The following is a 26,166-nucleotide window of genomic DNA, read 5'->3' on the forward strand; positions in this document are numbered from 1 at the left end:
GCAGCCATTAGTTTGGTATTTCAGCTGCTAACCAGTGCTAGTATTAATGCATTTTATAGAATTGCTTCTTTTAGGCTTATTCTCACTCCTCACCTTGCCTGATACTGGTCCCTTTCCCCTCTAGTTCGCCACTGATTCCAAGCTGATGGGACCTCTATTTGAGTCAACTCACTCAGACACTAGTGCTCTGGGCATTTTCTAATTCTGTCTATTCATTAAAGTTTTTCTCTTTATTATTTCATTTAGAAGTGAGCTGTTCTTGGTTATCTATTGCAATAGAAGACATGGATCTTTCATTTCAATGATGTAGATAACTTCCAGATGAGAAAACTTCCAGTGATACAGATTCCCACTTTCTTGTTTAAGGTAAGTTTCCTATCTCCCCCCCCCCTTTTCCAAAATAAAGTGACCTGGGGAGCAGCTAGGTGGCTCAGTGGATTGAGAGCCAGGCTTAGAGATGGGAGGTCCTGGGTTAGCTCCCATTGCCTAGCTACTCTTCTGTGTTGGAGCCAATGCACAGAATTGATTCTTAGACAGAAGGTAATGCTGAAAAAAAGATGGAGCTATCTGGTCAGAGTGATACCATCATTTGGTGTCTGATATGGGACTTGAATCCAAGTATTTTTGGTTCTGAGATCAGCCCTCTATCTACTACAATCTATGTTGCCTCGAAGACACATTGTAGAATCATAGACTATTCATATTAGAAGAGAGTGATCAAATTCAGTCTTATTTAGAGGGTGAAACTGAGGCCCCAAGTGATTTAGTAACTTGCCCAAACTATGTACTGCTCCTATATGGCTATTGGTTGTTTGTTGTCCTTCACACTGGAAGAGGACCAAAATGATATCTCTGGTGATGCACAAAGTCATCCATTTCATTCTCTCTTCTAGAGTCATTGACGTCCAGGGGCAAAACAAAAGTTATAATGGCTGGTGATGTCTTGGGATGTAGTGGGTGACCTTGGTATCTTTGAAGACTATAACTGAGCTCCCAGCACTCTACAGTGCCTGCTTCAGCTGCCTTCATGGCTGTTGCTGTTGGTACACAGTGTTGTCATCCGCCCCATTCCACCAGGAAAGTCTTCACAAACCTTGGGGTAGACAGCTCCCCACAACTCACCAATGAGTTTGAGGCCTGTTGGTTACCTTCTACCTGGTTAGCTGCTCCTCCGAGACAGTTAACTGGTATTAAAATCTCATTTTTATCCCAACACTCCAGTATTCTTTCCTCTTCAGGATAACATTATTTTATCTTTTGACGGCATTCAAATTAAGTCTGATAAGGCTTAATATGTTACACATCCTAAAGAATTTGGATTTTTAAATAGTACATAAAGAACTAGCCTTGGAGTTAGGAAAAACTGAGTTCAAGACCACGCTTGGAGCTGACTGTGTGACATCGGGCAAGTCACTTACCCTTTTGCAATACCGTAGGAACATAAATTAATGAGGACCTGCTTGCAGAGCTTGGTAGAGGGAATGCCTTCATCTGAGTGCCCTATATGAATGACACCACAAATTGAGCTACTAAACCCCTCCTGATCCAAGAATTCCTTGAGCCCAGATAATTAATCCCTAATGGTAGAGTTTCAGGCATCCCCTCTAGGTTGGTTTGGGACATTCTGGGGTAACAACTTTCTCCCAATTTCTTTAATCATACTATAAAAGTCTACTTTATCTCTCCATTCACTCATGAGGCTATGGAGTTGAGGGAGAGGAAGGATGCCACAAATGTTTAAATAGACAAATCAAGAGAAACAAAAAGACATGGGGTACCTGGGATGAAGAGGAGTCAGTGGGAAATGATGGAAAGATAAAAGACTGCAGAACAAGGTAACTAGATAGGAGAATGCCTAAAGTATTAGACTTGGAGTTCCAGTCTTGCCTTCGACACTTATTAGCTGCCTGACTCTGGGCAAGTCACTTAACTTATGTTTCCTCATCTGTAAAACAGGGATCATAATAGCTTCTGTCTCCTAGGGTTGTTGTGGCAATAAAATGAGATAAGAAATTTAAAGTACTAAAACACAAAGCTAGGTGGCTCAATCCATAGAAAGCCAGGCTTGGAGGTAACAGGTCCTGGGTTTGAATCTGATCTCAGACACCTCCTAGCTTCCACTTATCCCTAGTTGCCTAGCCCTTACCACTCTTCTGCCTTTGGAACTGATACTTAGTATACCTTCTAAGATGGAAGATAAGATTTTTTTAAAGAGCTATATGAATGTAAATCTTTGTTAATTTAATTAACTAATTAATTATTATTACCCTGGGCAAGTTTCCTCCTCTGTAAAATAGGCACAATGATAGTACCTACCTTCCAGGGTTATGAATATCAAATGAGAAAAAATTAAAATGGGATTGATGGCACTTAGTAAGTACTATGTCAATGTTAGTTATCATATTATTATTATTGTGAGGTGGCTGTGGTTTGGTTCCTGGAATCAGGAAGTACTGAGTTCAAAAGACATTTTCTTGTTAGGTGAATCTGAATCTGGGCAAAACAATCTCTGATGGTCTGACAAAAAGATCCACTGAATAAGGAAAGGACAAACCAAACAGTCCTGGTATCAATGGAAAGCGATGGTCCATGGGGTAAAAGAGTTGAACTTGTCTGAATGACAGTACAACATTGTTATAATTATGACTATGATGATGATGGTGATGATGTTGCTGTTGCTGTTGTTGTCACCATGCAGAAAGCAGCAGGAATACAATTAAAAGAAGTTGAATTGAGTCCAGATTTTGCCTTTCCATAGACATCCTCCAAAGACACAGCAAAAATCAGCAGTCAGCAGCCAATGAAAACTTCAAGAAGGAAGATAGAGAAAACCAGAGGCACTGGGACAGTCTAGGTTAAATGAGAACAGGGAGGACCAAAAAGGCAGAGTCAGCTGCATGGGGATTAGAGATGGGGGAAGGAAAGAAAGGGAACTGCTCCTTGATCTATTGTGTCTTCCTTTAGGAGGGGAAAATAAAAAGGAGAGGCAAGATAAGCAAACCTCTGTAGCTTCTGTGAGAGGAGGAGGGAACAGATGGCAGGAAGATCCTTCCAGGGAAGATATGCTGTGAGGATCTGTTTCAGCTGAGATCAGAGCAGCTGCTCAACAAGAGATTGTGTGGTAGGGAACTGGATCATTCATTCAATTGGCATGCATCCAAGGGACACATGGGAAAGCATTCCAATCCTGAGAAGTAAGGCATTTAGTTCGGAGCTTCAGATTGGTAGAGAAATTGGATGTATTTTGGACAATATTTTGGGCAAAATTGGACCAGCACTGCTGGAGGCACTGATTCTCCTCAGCAGCTAAGGATAAAATGGGTGCATTTTGTTCAGATCTTTAATAATAGATATGGATGACCCTATAGGGATTGACTTGAACTGTGAATTATTTCATTGACATAGGGAATTTCCAGTTGAAGAGACACCCCCTACCTATACAAATTGGCATCTGCAATGATTTTCTTAGAAAGCTGCCTAGGGTGCAGAGAGTTTAAGGACCTTTCCCAGAGTCATATAGCTAATATAAGTCAGAGGTAGAACTTAGACTCAGATCTTTTTGACTCCAAGGTCCACACTCTATCTTCTAGAAAGCAGAAAAGGCTAAATTGAAATTCCTGGAATAAAAATCTGTAGAGATTTTCACACATTTTTCTGTAATGGAGAAATCAAAAGGATAGACTTCATCCGAGGAGCAAAAGAGGGAATAATCCTTTTTTAAAAGAAAAGACAAAAGAATTCCTGGGAAAAGTCAATGAAGCAAATAATGTATAATTATAATTAAGAAACAAAGATGTAATGTGGGAAGTATTAGAAGGAGAGAGAGAGAAACAAGCTTTGAAAAATAAATCACTGAAGATCAACAGGAATCCCTAAATAAATTGAAGTCAGAAGGTTTCAAATTTAGAGGAAAAGGTAGAAGTGGTAAAGCTGACCAGGGTACACCCAATAAAAGAAAAATGCAATTCTAGGGCAAGAAAAAAATTGATAGTAAAAAAGAAAGGGAAAATGGCGATGCTGTAGGATCCCTTAAAAGAACATTAGAAGGAACAGCGAGGTGACTCAGTGGATTGAGAGCCAGGTCTAGAGATGGAATGTTCTGGGGTCAAATTTGCCCTCAGACATTTCCTAGCTGTGAGACCCTGGACAAGTTACCTAACTTCCTTTGCCTAGCCCTTACTGCTCTTCTGTTTTGAAATCAATATGCATTATTGATTCTAAGATGGAAGACAAGGTTTAAAAATAGAAAAGGGCATGAGAAGAATCAGAAAAAAGAAGAACCTGTACCCAAACTACTGAAAACAAAAAATGTTTTTATTCATCTTAAATGTTTTAAGCTATTTAGAATTTAGAGAAAACAGAATTAAATCCATTTTAATGTCTACCTATTATAGAAGGAAAGACTACTTTTCCTTAACTTGTTTTTGTTGCCTGGGTGTCCTTGTTCAATCTGGATGTCTTTAAAAATTATGTATTGTTTTGTTCATGATATCAAATATTCTCATTCAGACATTGATTTGAACATCAGAAGAAAGATTCTTTCAATGAAGCCTGGCTCTGTAAGGTTGGAAATGCCAATAAATAAAATCTACATTATATAAAAGGCAAAAAAATGTTGTGTCCCATGGGCATAAATGATACTATGAATTAGCTAAAAAACAAATATTATTTTATAAACAGCACAATTAAATCTAAAAAGTTAGATATGGTGATTAATAAAGCAAAATAATGGACAGTTAGGTGGCACCATGGATAGACCATCAGGTCTAGATTCAGGAAGGCTTGAGTACAAATATAGCCTCAGACAGTTTATAGTTTTAGCCTTAGTTTCCTCATCTGTAAAATGAACTAGACAAGGCAATGGCAAACCATGCATATGTTTGCCAAGAGAATCCCAAACAGGGTCCTAAAGATGACTGAACAGCAACACCTGTCATTTACCTTAGTGGTGGTTGGGGGAGAATTCACCTAGGCAAATTATCTCCAAAGCACAGCATCAAAAAAGGAAGACAGAATCAACTAAACTAACATCAAAGGAATAGAATGAAGGAAGCTGGAGAGTATGGTAAGAGGCTGATCCTTGAACTTAGGAAGACCTCATTTCAAGGCTTACCTCAGACTCTTAATATCTGTGTGACTGTGGGCAAGTCATTTGACATCTTTAAATCTCACTTTCTCCATCTATTAAGTGGGAATAATAATAGCATCTAATTGTCAGGGATTGTTGTTGAGGATCAAATGAAATAATATATGTAAACTTTAAAAGATTACACATGCTAGCTCTTATTACAGTGCTCTGCAAACTTTAAAGTATTATATAAATGGTATTGTTAATAATTATTATTGTTTTGTAGAGAAAAAGGAATAGCTAAACTAATAATATTGCACAAAATGATTAGAGGAAGGAAGGTAGATTAGTGTATTGGAAAGGGTCATATAATAAGAATTAGCAGAAAAGGGACTGAGTCTTAGCTCTGCAAAGCTAGTTGTGGGATCTTGGGCAAGAGAATTTGTAGTTTCGTTTCCCATTCGGAAAATTAAAATACTGGTCTAGCTCCTCTCTGTATAACTTCCTTTTCCAAAATCTGAGGTCTCTTTGAGTTATAAAAGAAGGAGAAAGTTCCAAGATGCAATGCTAGAGAAAAAATGAGCTTTTCATGAAGATGGCAGCAGAGTGGGATAGAGTAGCAGAAAACATAAGGAGTTGAAGATTAATGAGATAAAGATGTTTTTTTTTAATACAGAATATAGAGGTAGGAGATACCTTGAAAAGAAAAAAAGGACAGATAGTACTTATTTCAGAAGAGATTGATTTGTCCAGAATTCATAAAAGAAAGAGATGGGAGGAAAACATCTAGAAAAGTCAGTGCAAGATAAGCCCCCCAAAATGGGAAGAGACCCACAGTTAGGAACCCAGCTTTGAGAAGGAAGGAAAGAAGGGACAAAGTCTGAGATAAAAGGATTCACTGCAGATAAGAAAAGAGGGACACAAAGAAAGTCTTCAAAGGCTAAATACAAGGACATACATATGGGTAGGGTACCATTAAAAGTAGAAACATGCAAATACTTTAAGAAAACAGCAGACTATGAAGCCCCAAGAGAAGAGAAACCAGATTTAAATAAATTTTAGTTAGTGAGAGGATAAATATCAAGAGAGAGTAATTATGTGTGTCAAGGAATTGATTTTGAGGCTCTTAACATGCCATAGGTCAATAGGGTAAAAGATATAACATGAGAGATGGATTGTTTTCCAATACCCATAATGCAATTTTAAAAGTTCATAAGATCTGGTATAGGAAATATGTAATCAAACAAATGTGAATTGGGGAGAAAGAATATAATTTTGAATGTAAATGCCTTCACAAAAAGCATAAAGTTTAAGAGCTATTTAAGGAAATAATATCTTTCTTGTCTACAACAAGAAATATGCTTTTATTTCATTTTTAAAAATTTTATTTAGTCAATTTAGAATATTTTCCCTTGGTTTCAAGAATCATATTCTTTCCCTCCCTCCCCTCCCCCCCCTTCTGGTAGCTGATGTGCAATTCCACTGCATTTTACATGTGTTCTTGATCAAAACTTATTTTCAAGTTGTTTATGTTTGCACTAGGGTGATCGTTTAGAGTCTACATCCCCAACAATATCCCCATCAACTCATGTGATCAAGCAATTGTTTTTCTTCTGTGTTTCTGAAAAACTATGGTTTTAAAAAGAGATTTCAGATCTCTCAAGATGACAGGGCTTGAGGTAACCCAAAAAGCTATTTGTGAAACCAGATATTTAGAATCAATTCTTAAAAATATGGAATTTGAAGGATGTATATTCAGTTGTACTCTTTGTAATTGTTATGCATTTTGTTTCTATTTGTTGTTATTTGGGAGCATCTACTTGTCACTCTTTAGAGAAAAAATGCTCCAAATAATTATTATTTAGAGAAATGCAAATTAAGACAACTCTGAGGTACCACTTCATACCTAACAGACGAGATAATATGAAAAAAAAAGAAAATGGTAACTTTTGGAGAGGATGTGGAAAAATTGGGACACATACCCTGTTGGTAAAGCTGTGAACTGATTGATACAATTTTTCTGGAGAGCAATTTGGAACTATGTGCAAAAATGGTCGTCAAACTGTGTATATCCTTTGATCCAGAAATGAGAGTTAGATTTTTCACAACTTTTGAAGATATTTCCTACATGGGGGCTCAGAGCTAGAATGAAAAGACATTTTGTTGATTGCTATTTTCTATTTTCCCCAAAGTAAAGAAAGACCTAATGGTTCTAGAACAAAAATAAACTGATTTGATAGCAATCTTTAAGGCAGAAGTCTTAGGAGCTTCTGATATTCCTTTGATCGCCCCTTGGCAAGTTGAAAAGAAATCTATCTCTTTATGATGCAGAACTGAGGTAGTTGACTAGAAAAAAAAGGGGGAAGGAGTGGGGAACAAGTGTCAGCCAGGTGAGTGAGGTACAGCTAGGAGGACATATGTTGCTTGTCTGTCCTTAATCCTCTACCCCCCACACTGCTAGAAGCACATATGTACACTGAACTATTAGAATGGTTATTGGTCTCCATCTTTTCAGAGGTAGATTTCTGTGCCTTTAGTTTTTTAGAGAAACATGGACTCATAGCTCTAGAGCTAGAAGAGACTTTAGCAATCTTTTAGTAAAACTCATTCATTTATAGATAAGGAAACTGAGGCTCAAGGAGATTAAGTTTTGTTGTTTAAAGAAACCTGGGAGGTAAATGCCAGAGAAGGGATTTGAATCTCAGTCCTTTGATCTTCGAGCCAATTTCCTCGATGCTGTACTGTTTTAAATTTTTTCTGTTTTTTTTCCCTCCATATAAGCAGATACTTTTTTTTTTTTGCTATCTATTTGTCTTTTTCTAGTACTGATTCCTTCCCTCTTCCTTTAAAGTTTTTTTTTTCCATCTGCTGAAGACTGGAAAAATACTCAAGATTACTAAAAGATTACTAAAAAGTCTTTTGAAAAGTAAATGTGTTTAAACTAAGGGAGGGGAGACTCTGAGGAAATTTTCCAGAGTCAAAAGGGGGATCTAAAAAAAATTGTAGCTAACATTTATGTAGTGCTTACTATGTGCTAGGAACTGTGCTTTATAATTATTATACTATTTGATCTTGTAGCAACTGGACTTTGGGATATGCTTGCAGAACTTAATTAATTGCTTATATTTTATCTGGACTATTGAGTATGATTTAAGTATCTGTGATTACTACATGGGTGACCTGAATAAATGAAGCATGGCTATTATTGATATTTAGAGTGCATTATATAAATGTATTATTATTATTTTAAAAGCCTTACCTTCCATCTTAGAATCAATACTGTGTATTGGTTCCAAGGCAGAAGACCAGTAAGCTTTTGCTTACCAATTTTTGACAATAATTTTAAATCATAAATAATAATTTAAATCATAATTTAGGAGTAAAAATTGATGAAAGGTGAATACTAAATTAAATTACTAAAGATACCTCTGAGGAGACTATACTATAGAGCCAAGGACGCTATTTTCTAGGTAGAATGTAAGTTTTTTGAGGTTAGAGGCTCTCTCTCTTCCTCCCTCTCTCCCTTTCTCCCTCTCCCCATACTCCCCCCCCCCTTCTCTCTCTTGTTTTTATTTCTCCAGTATTTAGAAAAAGGTCTGGCATGTTGTCAGTAATTAGTAAATGTTTATTGATGGACAGTACAATGGAGCAAAGCAAATATTCATTACTAAAGCATTTAGTGGCATACACTGATTAAAAATCCATCAATACATCGGAAAAGAAGTAACGGAAAAATCAAAGAAGAAAGAGTTGGAATTTCTCAGGACAGGATTAAGGGCATGGGGGAGAAAGCCAAAGAATAAATACATTACTTATAGTTATCTTAGTGTATAAAAGAAGAAAAGAAAAGAGAAGGGATGGACTTAAGAGAGCAAAAATAGAAAGATCAAGGTGGTATTGAAAGAGAACGTGTGAATAATGGATGAGTTCTTTGTGAACTTGTTTCAAGGGCAAAGAAAGATTCAGAAAAAAGGGAAAGGTTATGGACAAAGGCTGCATTACCAGTCAAAGAATATATTCAGTTCAATTCAACAAGAATTCGTCATATGAAAGAAGGAAGAAACAAATGACTTAACTGCATATATCAGGGCCCAAGAAGTGAGCGGCATGATCCATTTGATGAGAGCTCTGATGTTCTTATCTTTGAGTTCTAGCCTGCCTTCCAAGGATTGACAGGGCAAACTTTTAGCCATAGTTTTCAATAGCATATGGAGGAAAAGTAAAATATTTGCCAACAAGAAATAACAATGGTGTAGAGGATATTAGAACCAAAAAGTCAATGATATTATGAAAAACCAATCATGAGGTATTAGTTTTTATTTTATAGAAATATTATTTTGAAAACCATCACAATAATGTAGGACTTGACACTCAAAACACAGCAATTTTCTCCCATTGTGTAATATACAGCTGACTTTTGAATTCCAAAGGAACCAAAGAATATTCCTAATTGTGCTGTGAGTCAGCAGTCTTGCTTTTCTTTCTATCCCTAGCTCTTAGCACAGTGTCTTGCACGTTGCAGGTACTTCATAAATGCATAATGATTTAACATGATTTAGTTGAGTTCATAACATATGAGAATTCTTTGGAAGAACCTTTAGGGGTATTAGCTCAGAGCAGTCTGAGGACGGATGAGATAGCTTCCTTCATGTTTTTGAATGGCTACTAAATAGAAGAAAAACTAAATATACTCTGTCCCTAGAAAGCACATCTAATAGCAATGGATGGAAATAGAAAAGAGAGAAATGTAGGCTTGAAATAAGGGGAAAGCTCCCTAATAATTAGCCCCATGCCAATACAACTTAAAAGGTAGTAGGATCTTCATTACTGGAAATCCTAAAGCAGAGTCCGTATTACCAGTTGGACTATTTTTGGATATGGGTTAATCTTTTAACTCTGATATCGTATAATTCTGTGAACATGAATGCAACATGAGAAAAAACTTTGTGAGTTAGCCAAGCTAATGGGGGTAAAAATGAGAGCAATCTAAAGTTACAAAGAAACAACTAAGAAGTCTTATTAAGGGTCTTATTAATGCTGACTTTATTAAGGAATCTTATTAAAAGAGCTTTTATTAAAAGGAAGAGGGAAGAAAGGAATAACAGAATCAAGATCATGGTGATAAAATCTTTCTGTGAGATCAGAAATACTGATACACACAGGCATATAAAAGAGACAGAAGAACTGACTGCAAGGGTAAAAACACATTACAAAAGGAGAAAAGTGGAAAAAGTCAAGAGAAAACAATGAAAATTTGATACTATTGAAATTGTAATAAATCCATATGTGATGTTTATGGAAAGTTTGGAGGTTCCATTTGGTGGTGGGAGAAGAATTGTAAATATGTATAATATGTAAATACTTCTTATAGCATCAATAATCATAATTTGATCCATGTGGTGATGAAATGAAATAATGTATGCTATCTGTAGGCTTTACACATGTAATGTATTGTTATATCTATGTGCACTTCTTTTATTCATTACTCCTTTTCATTGATACACTCACTCATAATACTGACCTATTTTATATGTATTAAGTACACTATTAAAGACATTAAGGGGTAGGGACAGATGGAGAAATACTCCATAAAATATCTACAAACAAGAAAATTTGAGGTAAATCTAATTCTCTACCCCAAGCCTGCCAGCAGCCAGAATATCATAAATGTTTAGAATGAGTTAAATTTCATTTATTCTACAGATGAGGAAACTAAGGCATGGCTCTTTGAGGAACAGGGAATTACAATTACAATTACAAATGATAGGATTTCTGCAAAGTCACACAGCTAATTAATGATAGGACAGATGTAGAAGGACACAGCACTCTTTATCCCATGTGATAATGATGCATAGAATGAAATACAGAGAGGCAATAGAAGCCACTACTGTAAAGACTCACATTCTGCTTGATGAGGCTCTGACATACAAAGCATAGCTTATTCACTATAGAGTTAGTATTACCAATTCTGAAACCTGAGAAAATCATAATAACAGGTCATTTCAAATGAACTTTTTAAAGATAACTCTAGATGAGAAAATAGAGAATTTGGAAGTTGAGTCCCAAAAGTCAAGGGGAGGGAAACTCCAAGAGTTCACCTGGTCAGGAGGTGACAAGACTTCTGAGGCTCTGTGACTGGGGAATGGGAAGTATTTTGCTGAGGGGAAGGAACAGGGTGGGGCCAGGCAGGAAATTTGTAGTAGGGAAAGGAAGCATGCCTTCCTACCCAGCTCTGATTCTGACTATCTGAACTTTGCCTCCATGCCTTCTTTTTCACCTTGGAACATTCCTCAGTCCTTGTCACCTTCTCATCCTGGAATATCCTTCTCATATGCTGGCCCCCTTCTTCCCTTGGTGATTTCTTCCTGGGACCTCCATTTTGGGGAAGAACTCAAGCCAGTCATCCTTCATTCCTTCCCTCTTCTGACACTGGAGTTTGATATCATGTCCCTTTGTAGGTACTTCCCTTCTACAGACTTATTCATCTCCCTTTCTATGTTGTCTTTCTAGAATGTAAGTTTCTTGAGGGAGAGGATTATCTTTCTTTTTTATTGTAATTATATCCTAAGCATATAGCAAAGTGTCTGACACATAGTACTTGCAAAATAAATTCTTATTAGCTTATTGCCTGCTTGTCTGGAATTTTTCTGTTTTAATTAATTTTTCTTAAAGTTTCTACTCACTACAATACAAGGGCTGTCATTTGTTGTAGTTCAGTCATTGTATTCAGTCGTGTTGACTCTACATGACTCCATGGACTTTGGCCATGTCTGTCTTTTAGGTGAAAATACTGTAGTGGTTTGCCATTTCCATTCCAGTGTGTCTCTATTTTACAGAAGAGGAATCAAGACAAATAAATAGTGGTTAAGTAGCTTGTCCAGGGTCACAAAGCTGGTAAGTATCTAAGGCTGGATTTGAACTCAGATCTTTCTGACTCCAGGATCTATCCACTGTACCACTTAGCTGCCCCTTTGAAGATTATCATAGTAATTGGAAAGACCACCATGAACTGATGCAGAGTGAAATAAGCAGAACCAAGAGAACATTGTGCACAGTAATTGAAACATTATGGGATGATCAAATGTAATAGACTTTGCTACTAATAGCAATGCAATGATCCAGGACAATCTGGAGGGACTTAGGAGAAAGAATGCAATCCACATAGAGAGAAAGAACTGTGGGAGTAGAAATGCAGAAAAAAACCATATGATTTATCACTTGTTTATAGGATTTGGGGTTTTGGTTTTAAAAGATTACTCTCTTACAAAAGTGAATAATAGAAATAGGTTTTGAGTAATAAGACATGTATACTCCAGTGGAATTGTTTGTCAGCTCTGGGAGGATGGTAGGAAGAGGGGAAGGGGAGAACATGAACCATGTGACCATGAAAAAATATTTAAAAATAAATAAATATAAAAAGATAAATCTTTAACTCTCTATTTCTTATAGAATAAAATACTGACTCTTGGAAAAAAAAGACTATCAGAGTACTCTTTGAATTCCAGCTTCTTTGGTGAAGACCTACTCAATATACCCTAGCTATAATAGCTCATTCATTGTCACCGACACATTCAGCCCAGAGTAGTTTCACATTGTGTTCATTTCTACCCCATTCTTGCTCCCCTACTTAAATTTATATTATATGCCCTTAGCTAAGGAGAAATAAAGATGAGCATTTATTCCATAAAGTACAGATAACCCCAATATTTACATATCTTTCTTCCTTGAAACAATCCTTTTCATTATGCCACATATGGACCTTCTTAGTGGAGTCTAGTGCTGAACGACAGCAATTGAAATACATAGAAATACAGAGAACAGAAAAAGAAACAGAAAAAATGAGGGGAAGGAAAAGGGTGTGAGTGTTTCTCACCATAAACACTCACAGGGACCTACAAGTAGAAGAGCTAAACGTTGGCTTAAGAATTGAGGGCCCCTGATAGTTTACAGCCCAAGCAATGATTTCTAAATGTGGCTCTTTAAATACAACATACATATATGTTCCTGATGTTTTGGGCTTATGGCACTGATACAGAATTGCCTGGAGTCAACCCAGCTTAAAACATCAAAGGTAAATAAGAAAGATACATTCCTAACTGGTCAAAACTGCTTTGATGTTAGAAGGGCTCTGATTCTCAGTTTTCTTAGCACCTCACCTGTCCACACGAAGCTGACAGACAATGCTGAGTGCATCCACCACTCCTTCCTCTTTCAATTGTCGACAGCCAATGGATGTGGCAATAAAACATCCAGTTCTGCCTATCCCAGCGCTAGAAAGAGGAAACAAACAGTTATTAAACTGATATTTTAAATTTATTGGTCCAAATCTGTGATTTAATGAGTAATGAAATTCCAGGGTAGAAACTTCCAGAAATAGGGCTCTGTTGTTGTTGGCAAGCACAGTGGATAGATTACTTAACCCTGTTTGCCTCAGTTTCCTTATCTGTCAAATGAGCTAGAGAAGGAAATGGCAAACCATTCCAATATCTTTGCCAAAAAAACTCCAAATGAGGTTCCAGCATCAGATACAACTGAAATGACACAACAACATTGCCACTTACTTAGCATCTCATAGAATTGTGTTTAAAAATCCAATGCTTCCTGACTCTCGATTCTAGGGTTAGTACAATAACTCTTTCAAGCTTACAAAGTCTTTTAAATATATTATCTCTGTTGGATCTCACAATGGCCCCATAAAATCAAGGCTATAGGTATAACTGTCCTCATTTTACAGATGAAATCATTGAAGTACATTGAAGTACAGAGAAATGGAGTGATTTTTCTCACCATCACAAATCTATGTATTAGAGGCAAGATTTGAGCCCAGGTCTCTCTCTCAAGTCTAGTATTTTGTCCACTAGGAAACAAGATCTCTCATGAATAAATTGGGAACCAGAAAAAATGTAAATACAAAGAGTAATTTTTCAAGAGGGAGTTTTGGGGGAGACTTTTTAGATAGTCCTTTCATTCAATCAAGCTTTAACATTGACATACACAAATTTACCAGTCATTGATATAAAGAGCTAGCACTATAATTTACAGTGTTTTATACTTTTTTATTTACATATACACATAATTTATATATGCACACACATATATATACACACACATATGGTAGTTTAAGCTTTCACAAAGTCTTACATATGTTATTTCACTGAGGGTCAGGTACTGTTACTATGACTATTATCATTCCCATTTTACAGATGAGTAAACTGAGGCACAGAGAGATTAAATGACTTGCCTAGCTACTGTCTGAGACAGGAATCAAATTGAGGAGGTCCTAACCCCAGGTCTCTGTGCACAAAGCAAAGATCTCTGTGTTACTCAAAATGCTAAATAGGTTTTTTTTTTTTTTTATCATATCCTTAGTAAATATTCACCTTGATTGGGCAAGTTGGGATGTTGCAAACTCAAGGGAATTTTCCACTTTTTAAAAAGTATAGAATATCAATTTCTACATTCCTAGAGTCATGGTGGCAAAAGTTTTGTTCCTTGAGTGGCTCTCTAAGATTTTTACGTCAGCTAGGTGATATAGTAGATAGCATGCTGTGCCCTAAGTCAGGAAGACTAGAGTTCAAATTTGGCCTCTTTTACTAGCTCTGTGACTGGAAAACTTGCTTAACTTCCTCCAGCCTTTGCTTCCTCATCTAAAAACGGAGGGCAGTAATAGTCTCTATCTCCTAGGATTTTTGTTGAGGAGAAAATATAATATCTGTAAAGCACTTGGCAAACTTTCAAAGTGCTCTCTAAATGTTGTTATTAGTATCATCCTCCTGTGCCAGGGAAATAGCATCACCCAGTGTTGGATAGTGAGCAGGGATTCAAAGTAAATCAAGGTGATTTTGTGAAATATAAGTGGTATCATTTTGTGGGATCATCCACTGGCTAGCTTGTTTTCCAAGATAACTCACACAGAGGAGATGCTTGGTCAATTCCATATTCTACCAGCAGCTACTCTTTAACTAGAGATCTGTTATCAGAAAATAATGTACTCATGCATTACCTGCAGTGTACAATTATAGGTCCTCTGCCGGAAGAAGCAATTCTATCCTCTTCTACATCAAGCATGAGCTGGAGGAGAGGCTGAGCACTATCGGGGGTTTTATGATCTGGCCAAGATGTGTACCAGTAATGCTTCACATGCTGGGTGTGACTTCCTTGCTGAAAAGAGTAACAATGGCAACAAAACATACTTCAGCCACACAATGGACCAAGTGGATATTCAGTCTATGTCCTGAACCTCAGAGTGATTTGTCTTGTTCCAAGTGCTAAATGGACAGCTTATTTATAAGAGAAGTTCTTGGGTATAATAAGGATCATGCAAGATGAGACGGTATGGATACGATGCAGCCAACACATCCCGCTGACAAACTCACAGATAGATTCATCACATCACCAACATTGCCTTGTGAGCATTTGGAGCTGGAGCATTTTGGGAAGATTTTTTTACCTTAAGTAAGTTTTATTTAAAATTGAAAATGTGGCATTCTCTCAGCCTCTTAAATTAACTCTAAACCAACAGCTATAAGGAATGATGGACAGGATGATTTCAGAAAGAGCTGGAAGAACCTACATGAAGTGATGCAGAGTGAAGTGAGCAGAACCAGGAGAAGATTATACAAAGTAACAGCAATATCGTGGAATGATCTACTGTGACACACAGTTATTCTCAACACTACAATGATCCAGGACAATTCTGAAGGACTTATCACGAAAATGCTATCCACTTCCTGAGAAAGAACCATTGGAGTTGGAGTGCAGATGACAGAATAGGATTTTTCATTTTCTTTAATTTATTTGGGTTTCTTTTGGGGGAGTTGAGTTTTATATGAATTATTCTCTTACAAAAATGAAAAATATGGAAGTATTTTACATGATTACATATGCATAACCCAGATTGAATTGCTTGTCTGCTGCAGGATGGGAGAGGGAAGGATGGAGGGAGATAATTTGAATCATATAACTTCTAAAAACTTATGAATTTTTTTCATTATGAGTATTTCATTAAATGAAAAAATAAAAATCTTTATATTTAAATGAACATATCAATGTCTTTCATTCCTGCTATTTTCCAAAAGCAAATTATCCCACATAAAAACACACTCCTACCTTTACATAAGACCCTTTTATATTTACTCAAGCATCAGAAATTTCTTTCTCTATATTCTCATATTCAAATTTTCTCAATGAAATAAATTGTTCTCTATACTTGTATTTTTAACCTATACATGATGATCTAGCTAAAACTGATGTCTATGGGGTCAATTATCACACAGCAAAAATAATTTCATGGCCGTATCTCCTGGGATATGCTAAAGTATCAGTGAATAATAGATAGTCTTACTGTGAAAGAGTATGATCTGGAGAAACTCACTATAAATGATCTCTTTAGCATCTCTGTCTTGTTTTGCACCAGCACAGATTGTCTTTTTCACAGTTGCTATGGCTTCCTTAATGGTGGTCAGGTCCAAGCAATCCCCCCACCTTTGCTACGGTAATATCTCAAAGGTAAAATGGAAAAATGAGCTGAAATTCTATTTTTAAATGCCACTGAACAAATTAACTCAGGAATCCCTTATGTATGAACAAAAATCATAACACTCCATCATAATATAAGGGAATATTTATTCTAATTCAATTTGTTTACATATCCAAACTGGCTAAATAAGGTCAGGTTCTGATTTTAATTTCTTTTGCAATGGAAAATTATTGGATTTTCTTTAAATCCTGCATGATTATTTTAAGAGAAATTTTAAAAATTTTCCACGGTTACATGATTCTTGTTGTCTCCCTCCCCTTTTCCTTCTTCCTTTCAGGAGTTGACAAACAATTACACTGGGTTATACATATATCATCACTCAAATCCTATTTCCATATTATCCATTTGGTAATAGAGTCACCTTCTAAAACCACAACCCCAAATCATGTAGTCATACTAACAAGTGATAAATCACATGCTTTCTTCTGGATTTCTACTCTCATAGTTAGTTCTTTCTCAACGTGGAGAGCATTCTTTCTCATTAGTCCCTCAGAATTGTCCTGTCCAAAGCTTATTATCTAGAAAACACATCAGTGAGCAAAGGGTGGCAATTATATCACATAACTCTCAATGTAATTGATTCATTATATCCTGATATTTATTTTGGAAGACTTTTCTTACCTTTAGGGTAAGGTTGCGGACAGTGTAGTTATCACATTCTTTCACACCAAGAACCAAGACTTCAACTTTTCCATATATCCCTCTCTTTTCTGGCCAGTAGAGCACACATTTCTAGAACAAAAGGACAACCAAGAAAATATGAACAGCTTTTATTGGTCTTGGAATACATTTCCCTCAAAGATCTCAGTGTTTTTCTTGAGTGGCAGTGTTCAAATGGGTGTGATCCCTAATGGCCAACTCAGTCCTGAGCAGCTGCCGAGTTATCTAGAAGCCAGGGAGAGAAAGCAAATTGAAAAAGACAAGATGAAATCAAAACATTTTTTAAAATTTCCCAGCAAATCAAGAAGTCAGATGAACATAAAAGTGCTATTTTGCTACTTACCCCAGGGCTCCCGCCTTCAGCAAACCAAAATATTTTCCTTTTCTTTCCTTTTCTTTAAGCCCTACCTTCTGTCTTGGAATCAATACAAGTATCAGTTCCAAGGCAGAAAGAAGAGGGGTGAGGTGATTTGCCCCATGTCACATTGTTAGGAAGTGTCTGACTGAGGTTAGATTTTAACTCAGGACCTCTACTCTATCCACTGAGTCACCTCCAATATATATATATATATATATATATATATATATATATATATATATATATATATATATATATATATATATATATATATATATATATATATATATATATATATATATATATATATATATATATATATATTTAAAGTGCTAAATATTGAAGATGAGGAGTTATTCATTCTTTTCATAAAGCCATGGGCCCTTTTGGCAGCCTGGCAAAGACTATGGATTCTTTCTCATAATAATGATCTTCAAAATATAAAATATAGATATTTAGAAAGGAAATCAATTATACTGAGTTATTAAAACAACAATAATTTTTTTAAAACCTCACCAAATTATTGGATGTCATGTTAAGGAGCCCTGGTGTTGGGCAGTGGGTTTCCCTTGGATCTCAGATCTGAGCATGTGAAGCAACCTTAACACATATTTTACTATTATACTATGTAATATATAACATATAATAATATATAAAATATGTATTTAATTCTATATATCGATAGAATTACATTTTCCAGGAACACATGATAGAAAAGTAGCAATCATAAGGATATCATGAAATTTCATTGAAATAATTATAAGTGATTCCACAGTTTAATCAATCAATCATCAATAAGCATTTGCTGAATGCCTACTATGTGTCCGCAGGCATTGTGCTAGGCTCTGCGGACATAGAGACATAAATACAATACTCCCTTCTTTTGCAAGCTGGTAGATGGTAGCATTTGCTCTAGTTTATAGAATATTTTTTAAGATCCTCACATTCCATCTTAGAATCAATCTTGTATATTGGTTCCAAGGCAGAAGAGTGGCAAGGGCTAGGCAATAGGGGGTAAGTGACTTGTCCAGGGTCACGCAGCTAGGCTGGGTCTGAGGCTAGATATGAGCCTCTGGTCTCCAGTCTTGGCTCTCAATCCACTAGAGTCATCTAGTTGCCCCTTAGCTTATAGAATTTTGACCCCAAATAATTCAATTTTGAGAAGAAGCAGATGGGCAGAATGAGTACATGTCTAGCTTTGGAAACAGAGAGGCTTGGGCAGTCTAACCTCTCATACACACATGTATGCGTATATGTATGTACACTTACACACACATACATACATAAGGTGGGGGACCATCAGCAACTCCTTTAACCCTCAGTATCTCAGGCAACATTTTGATTAGAAATTTCTGGTTGTTACTGATCTGCACCTGAAGAGAGTGTTTTCACATCTGGAGTTGGCTATAATGATGAAATTACATGTCTCCCACCTCATCTTTTTACTCCTGTCCAAATAGATTGTCATATTCAACAGATCACATATAGTGTGTATGTTTGTAAACACATACATGAGTATGTGCATAGGCTATGCCAATACATGACATACATATGCACACGTGTGTATCAATAAATATATTTGTGCATATATACATATATAGATCAAGAAATATATTTATAAGTATATATACACAAATATATAAGTACATAATCTATAGTGTGGATATATGCATATAGAAATAATAAACACATATAAATGTATGCACATATACATGGATATATATATCCAGACATAAATACAAATAAATAACAAATTATATATACTATATAAATACAAATAGCTATATATTCCTGAATATACATGTGTGAATATACACATCCACACACTCCTAGGCAGTTGGTTGGAATAGTAGAGTGCTGGATCTAGATTCAACTTAGAAGCTAAGTAGTTACTAGTTGTGTGGCCCTAAGCAAGTCATTTAGTCTTCTGTCTTCCCCATTTTCCTCATCTGGAAAATGGGAATTATATTAACATCTACCTCCCAGGGTTGTCTTGAGGATCAAATTAGATCATATTTCAATGTCACATAATAGGTGGCACATAATATCTAGCTATCTATCCATCCATCCATTCATCTATCCATCTCTCTGTCTCTGTCTCTTATCTATCCATCTATCTATCTCTATCCATCCATCCATCCATCTATCCATCCATCTATTCATTTTAAGTTGGAAGGTAAAGGTTTTAAGAAAGAAAAAAAAAAGCAGCACATATCTATTGAGTGTGGGATGGGAAGCAAAATGGAGTTTTAAAATGCAAAGCCATCGTCCCTAAATCATCTCTTTCTTGGGTATCCTTCCTTTACCCACTAAACACCTGTTTCTTTCCATCCACTTGCAATGTAGCTTATACAGTCTTATTTTAAGGAACTGCTACTTTACTAATTATAGGGATAAACAGAGCAGAAGATGAGTCATCCGAAAATCACAAGAATTAACTGGAGAGAAGGGGCAAGGGGAAGGGAAAGTTGGGGGAGGGAAGACATCTTGAAAAGCTATCACAACACCCCAAAACATGCCATGTCATGATCTACTGCAATCACTTCCCCAGGTGGAATCTTGGGCTCTCCACTCTCTGTTTCCCCAAAACATATCCATGCAGGACATTTTGAGGTCTTTAAAATACAATTAAATTATTTTGAGTTTAGCTGAATGTTACAAAACCATTGAAGAGTTTAACCTAGATGGCTGTAGAATATAGACTCTATAGAATCTGAAAGGCAATATTGTAAGACAGAAAAAAAAACTCCTTTAAAACAAAACCTCTTCATCGCCTTGGCATTCCCAAGTGGCCCGATGCTTGAAATCTACCCAGGTTGGGAAAGAGAACTCATACTGATCCATCTACCTGGCTTCTGTCAAATGTCGTCATCCATTTCTCTGCAAGATCCAGAAATCTACTGGGGTCCTGAAAGTCTGTGCCTCTCGGGAGATGCCCGGAATGACAAAGCCTTGCACATAACATCATGTTGGGGAAATGAAAAAGGCATTGAAAGGTTCAGTCATCACCTATCTCGGCACGTGAGCCCCGTTATCCACTATCAGACCTAAGCAGTATGCATCTCCCTGGGAGGCTCGATGTCACTGTGGAGATGAAAGGAACCAGCTCACCAGGCAGCCAGCACCCAGTGGAGCGAGCTTCCCAGCCTTCTTGATAAAATAGGTCTTTCTCAAGACTCCAGGAGCCTCTTGAGAGGGCTGTTCTTGACTCCTTACTACAAAGCAATTGGCAACCAGAACTGGGAGGACAATGAAGTGTGACTTGTTCATGCAAACACCCTTAATTAACATTCCCATCCCTATTCTGAGACACAATAGCTTATTTTTAAACACAGGCTACATTATTTCTTTTTTTCTTCTAAGAGAACACAGAAAAGTTTCAGTGCTTCTGAATATGAGGTTACATAAAGATACAAAACATCATCAAATTTTTTTTGCATTGACTATATTATGAGTTCAAATCTGGCTTCATATATACTAATTGTGTGACCCTGGGCAAGTCATCTAACCCCACCTACCTCAGTTTTCTAATCTGTAAGATGAGCTGGAGAAGGAAATGGTGAACCATTCTGGTATCTTTGCCAAGAAAGTCCCAGAATGAGGCCAAATTCTTTTTTATTTTATTTTATTTTGCCAAATTCTAATACACCTGAAATAATTGAACAATGTTATGATTATTATTTCAAAAAGGGATTAAAAATGAGTTAAAAGGAGATAGGACAACTCAGTAATTTTAGTTGAGGAATTTTTAAATGGCACACATTTTATGTTATTTTCATTACTATCTCAATCTGGATATCCTGGACCCTTTTGGCAGTCTGGAGGAACCCCTGGATCCATTCTCAGAATAATGTTTTTATTTATTTTTTCAGGTTTTTTTTTAGTCCAAATTTTACATAACCAAATAAAACAAGCATTTCCATATATATAAAAAAATAAGATTGTACATAAATGAAATCACAAATCTCTTATATGTTTAGCTTACTTTTAGTGAAATCTACATGATAAATTCCATCTACAAGTGTCCCAGCCTCATCTTAACCTTCCCATATCACAGAAGGTATCTTCCTGGAGACCACCACCATGTTCATTGTATAATTAGAATCTGCTCCCCAGAACTCTAAATCCCAGTATCCTATTTACGAGTTTACCTACGTCCTCATGCAGGGAGGATATATTTTGATGTAGCACTCCTTTCGCCTGATTGGGCTGGGAAATGAGTTTTACTCGTGCTTTTACTTTTGTCCTTGTATTTTTCCTACTTCAAGTGATTATTAATAAATCTTATAAAATATAATACTTGAAGTTATTGGATATTAATTTTAATCTTATACAAATTAATTCTTTCATATTTTCACCTTTCAGTTCACTTTCTGGAGGTAACATTCACAGTTTATTTTTCTAGCATTAATTCTGTAGTGAGTATAATGTTCTCTTATTTCTATTTATTTCATTGCTCATTATTTCATGTAGGTCTTTCCAAGTTTGTTTCTTTAATTGGCCTGCTCACTGTTTCATATGGTGTGGTAGTATTCCATCAAAATCATATGCCACAATTTGTTTAGTCATTTCTCAACTGTTGGGCATCCCATCAATTTCCAATTCTTTGCTACCACAAAGAAAGCTAGTATAAACATTTTGGAAAATATGGTTCTTTTCCTTGTCCTCTGATCTCTTTGGGAAATGAGACCCACCAGAGACCAAGGGTATAGCCAGTTTTATAACTCTTTGGGTATAATTCCAAATTGCCCTCCAAAATGGCTGGATCCACCAACAGTATAAGAGTGTCCCCATTTCCCCATGCTCCCTCCAACATTTGTCATTTCCCTTATTGTCATTTTAGCCAGTCTGAAGGGTTTAAGGTAATACCTCAGAGTTGTTTTGGTTTGCATTTCTCAAATCAGTAAAAATTTAGAGCATTTTTTCCTACACTTACATATGGCTTTGATTTCTTCATCTGAAAACTATCTGTTCATATCTTCTACTCACTTATTAATTAGGGATGGCTCTCATTCTTACAAATTGAAAAAAATTCTCTATATCTGTCAGATATGAGAACTCTATTTGAGACTGACCTCCCTAGAACCTTCTTTTCCTCAATTTTCTGCTTGGTAGCAGAATTTTGGTAGCATTTGTACAAAAAATTTCTAATTTAATGTAATCAAAATTGTCCGTTTTTACATTTCACAATGCTCTCAGTCTCTTTTTGTAGAATGTTTTTATATTGAAATAAGATGATAACCATATTTTTTTTAAGTCATGGAACCTTATTAAGAATCTTGCAGCTAAAGACCCATAAATTCAGAGCTTGAAGAGACTTCAGATACTAAAGAACAACTCTATCATTTTGCAAATGGAAAAATTGAGTCTTAGACAAGAGAAGTGACTTAACCAAGGTCACATAAACAATTGGTGGCAGTTGGAATTGAAGACCAGGAGCTCTGATTTTAAACTTGGAGGCTTTGTCTCTCTACAATGATTCAAAAATTCAATCTGACAAAATTGTTCTTTTCCCACCCATTACAACTATTAGTTTAATTCAAAGTAGAAGTCATTTGAAGTGAAAGCTATGCCCCAAGATAGCCTGGGTTAGGTAACTTGGGGTTGAGGGGGAGAGTCTTGATAACTAATTAGAAGTAGGTAATAGAGGAAGAAAAAGGTACAAATAAAAATCAGTCCAGTCCTCTACTTACTGCCCCTCTTCTTGACCCCTCCCCCATTCATGGAGACAGTCAGAATTCTTTTGTGAAGAATGCAGTTTGGTCAATAGTCTATTATTCAGGGGAAAATGGGAGAGAAGAGAAGGAGAAAAAGCATCCAATTTAGGAACCTTTAAGCAGCTTGTAAAGAAGGTTTCACTCTCCTAAATAAAGAAGTATAAAGAGAAAAGTTATGAAAGGCTCTATGCCAAGGAATTTGAGTAAAAAGAGAATGCTTGATGTCAAATTAGTCTCATAACACATTAAATGGGGTGAGTTTGAGAAATTCTATTGGCAGTCTCCATGCCTGTGCACAGGTGGTCCCTAACCACGCCAACCCCCACCCTCTGCTCCAACCTTTCTGCCTCTTCCAATTCCTACATACACATTTGGTATCTGGATCTTCATAAAACCTTATGTGACGTCTTCAATACGCCAGTACCCCCTGGCCCTAGTTAGGGCTCTTCTAGAGGAAGTCTTTCTCCATCCCTTTCTATTCTGGTGCCTCCCCTCTCTTATTTATGTCCTGTTTATCCTGTAGAGAGCTTGCTCATACATATCTATTTGGATGTGCTCTTTGCCATTAGTTGAGAGCTTCTTGAGGACAGGGACAGTCTTTTGACTTTTTTTGCAAACCCAGAACTTAGCACGATGTCTGATACATAGTACGTGCCTAACAAATATTTATTGTCTGTCTCTTTGCTTCTGGAAATTGTTGTGCATTTTTATTTATTTGCATATACAGTGAATTCTCTCCCATTCTCATTAAAATGTAAGATACTTGAGAGCAGAGACTACTTTAATTTTTCTGTTTTCTCTAGTCCTTGGAGTTATGTGAATAGGAAGTACAAGGAAAATCTATGGGAATCAAATGGCCTCTCTCCTCTTCCTAATCTTCCTCCTTCTAGTCTCCCTCCTCCACCTTTCCTTCCTCTCTCTCTCCTCCCTCTTCTTCCTCCCCTCCTATACCTTTTCTTCTTCCTCTTCCTCCTTCTTCTTCCTCCCTCCTCATTTGGTCTCCCTCTATCCCATCTTCTTCCCCTCTTCTTCTTCTTTTTCTTCCTTCTCCTTCCTTCTTATCTTGTTTTACTTCCTTCCCTTCTTATTCTTCTTCTTCACATATCAAAGGCAAGAGGAATATTTAGTGATGTTTGAGATTTAAAAAAATAGAGTAACACTTTCTATTAACTATGAAACATGCTTGACAGTAACAAGTTTCGTTATTCATTCATGGAAGAGAAATGTTCATTTAAAAAAACAAACAACATTCTTCCCATCATGTATGGAAAGTCCATGAGAAACCAAGAAAGAAAAAAAGGTTTCCCCAGTGTTGTTGATTTGTATTCACACAAGATATTTAATTTTTTTTTTATCGTAACTAAAACAGCATCTGACTCCCGAGGGTGCCAACTCTCCCAGCCTTTTGTTAACATTTCCAGAAGGGACAGTCACCTGCTTCCTTGAAACAAATAGAATGCTGTCCAAATATGTATCTAGAAATCTTGGCTAACTATGTTGTAAGATGATTCAGCATTACCAGCACACCCTCCAGTTGTGTTTCCATCTGTACCTATAGCGTCCACTCCTTGGGAGAGCTGCATTTTTAGACTATGCCATGCTGTTAGAATTACTTCCTGTTGAGTTTTTGCATTGCTTCAGTATATTAAATATTTATGGTTTCACCAAAATTCATTCTGTAATTATTGTCAATTGATCAACAAATTTGTTGGCATATTTAAGGCACTATATTAGGCATTGCTGGGAAAATACAAGACATTCTTCTCAATGAGTCAACAATCTTTTTGGAACGGCAAGGTATATATGAAAAAACTGTCTAAAAGCATGAGGCAGATTCTGTGAAGAGTCAAATAAACAGTATACAATGATTTCAGAGAGAGGAAAGATTACCCTGAGGCTGAGCAGTTATATGGGCAGGATTCATACTTATATTATATTATATTATATTATATTATATTATATTATATTATATATTATATATTATATTATATTATGTATATTATATTACATCTTTATTAAATGCCTTCTATGTGCCAGGAACTGTGCTAAGTATTAGAGATCCAAAAAGAGGTCCAGATCCAATCTAATGAGGGAGATAATATTCAAAGCAATCTAGGACAGATAGAGAATATAGTTCTCGCTCTGGACTATAGACCTCTATGTAAAGTGATTTTACAAACTTGGGGAAAGGAGGAAGAAAGGAGGGAGCCAGGAAGAAATCACAAGTGTCTATAGAGAGAAGGCACCAGCATATAGTTTAAGGACATGTGGGTGCCTAGGACAGAGAAGTGAGAGCAGGAGAAAGAAGACCTGGGGATGAGAGCAAACCACATGGATATCCTGGCCAGAAAAGAAGGGAAGAATGCTAGGAACTGGGGCAAACACATGGGTGGTTGGGCAAAGCTGGGCAAAGTTCTCTCTCAAGCCAAGTCCCCAATCTGGGGTGGTGGTAGTGGTGATCTGGAGTCAGGAAGATTCTTTTTTCCCCGATTTCTAATCTGACCCCAGATACTTACTAGCTGTGTGACCCTGGATAAGTCTCTTAACCTTGTTTGCCTCAATTTTCTCATCTGTAAAATGAGCTAGAGAAGGAAATGGCAGACCACTTCAACATCCTTGCCAAGAAAACTCCAAATGGGGTCACAAAGAATCAGACACAACTGAAAATGAGTGAATGACAAAAGGTCATTATTTACCTCATTCAGAAAAGCAATCAGAGTCAGACCATACCTCTGTTCTTAAAGTCCTACTCTCATGGTTCTTTGGGATATGAAGATAACTCTGGGTTCTCAGAGGCTATACCTACAAAGCCTACTAACCTATA

The 26,166-nt window shown here is 36.5% G+C and overlaps 1 protein-coding gene across 2 annotated transcripts in view; it reads right to left on the reverse strand.

Annotated features, from left to right (window-relative positions):
- Positions 1-26,166, reverse strand: part of PTPRR (protein tyrosine phosphatase receptor type R) — a 361,573-nt gene that overhangs the window by 31,037 nt on the left and 304,370 nt on the right. For both annotated transcript variants that reach the window (XM_007503044.3, XM_007503046.3), the window contains 3 exons: positions 17,229-17,339; positions 15,072-15,229; positions 13,225-13,338 (listed from right to left, as the gene is read on the reverse strand). In XM_007503044.3, the coding sequence (XP_007503106.1) occupies positions 13,225-13,338; positions 15,072-15,229; positions 17,229-17,339 (383 nt within the window). The remainder of the gene's footprint in view (positions 1-13,224; positions 13,339-15,071; positions 15,230-17,228; positions 17,340-26,166) is intronic.

Source organism: Monodelphis domestica, chromosome 5 (assembly GCF_027887165.1).
Source record: "Monodelphis domestica isolate mMonDom1 chromosome 5, mMonDom1.pri, whole genome shotgun sequence".
Classification (NCBI taxonomy): Eukaryota; Metazoa; Chordata; class Mammalia; order Didelphimorphia; family Didelphidae; genus Monodelphis; species Monodelphis domestica.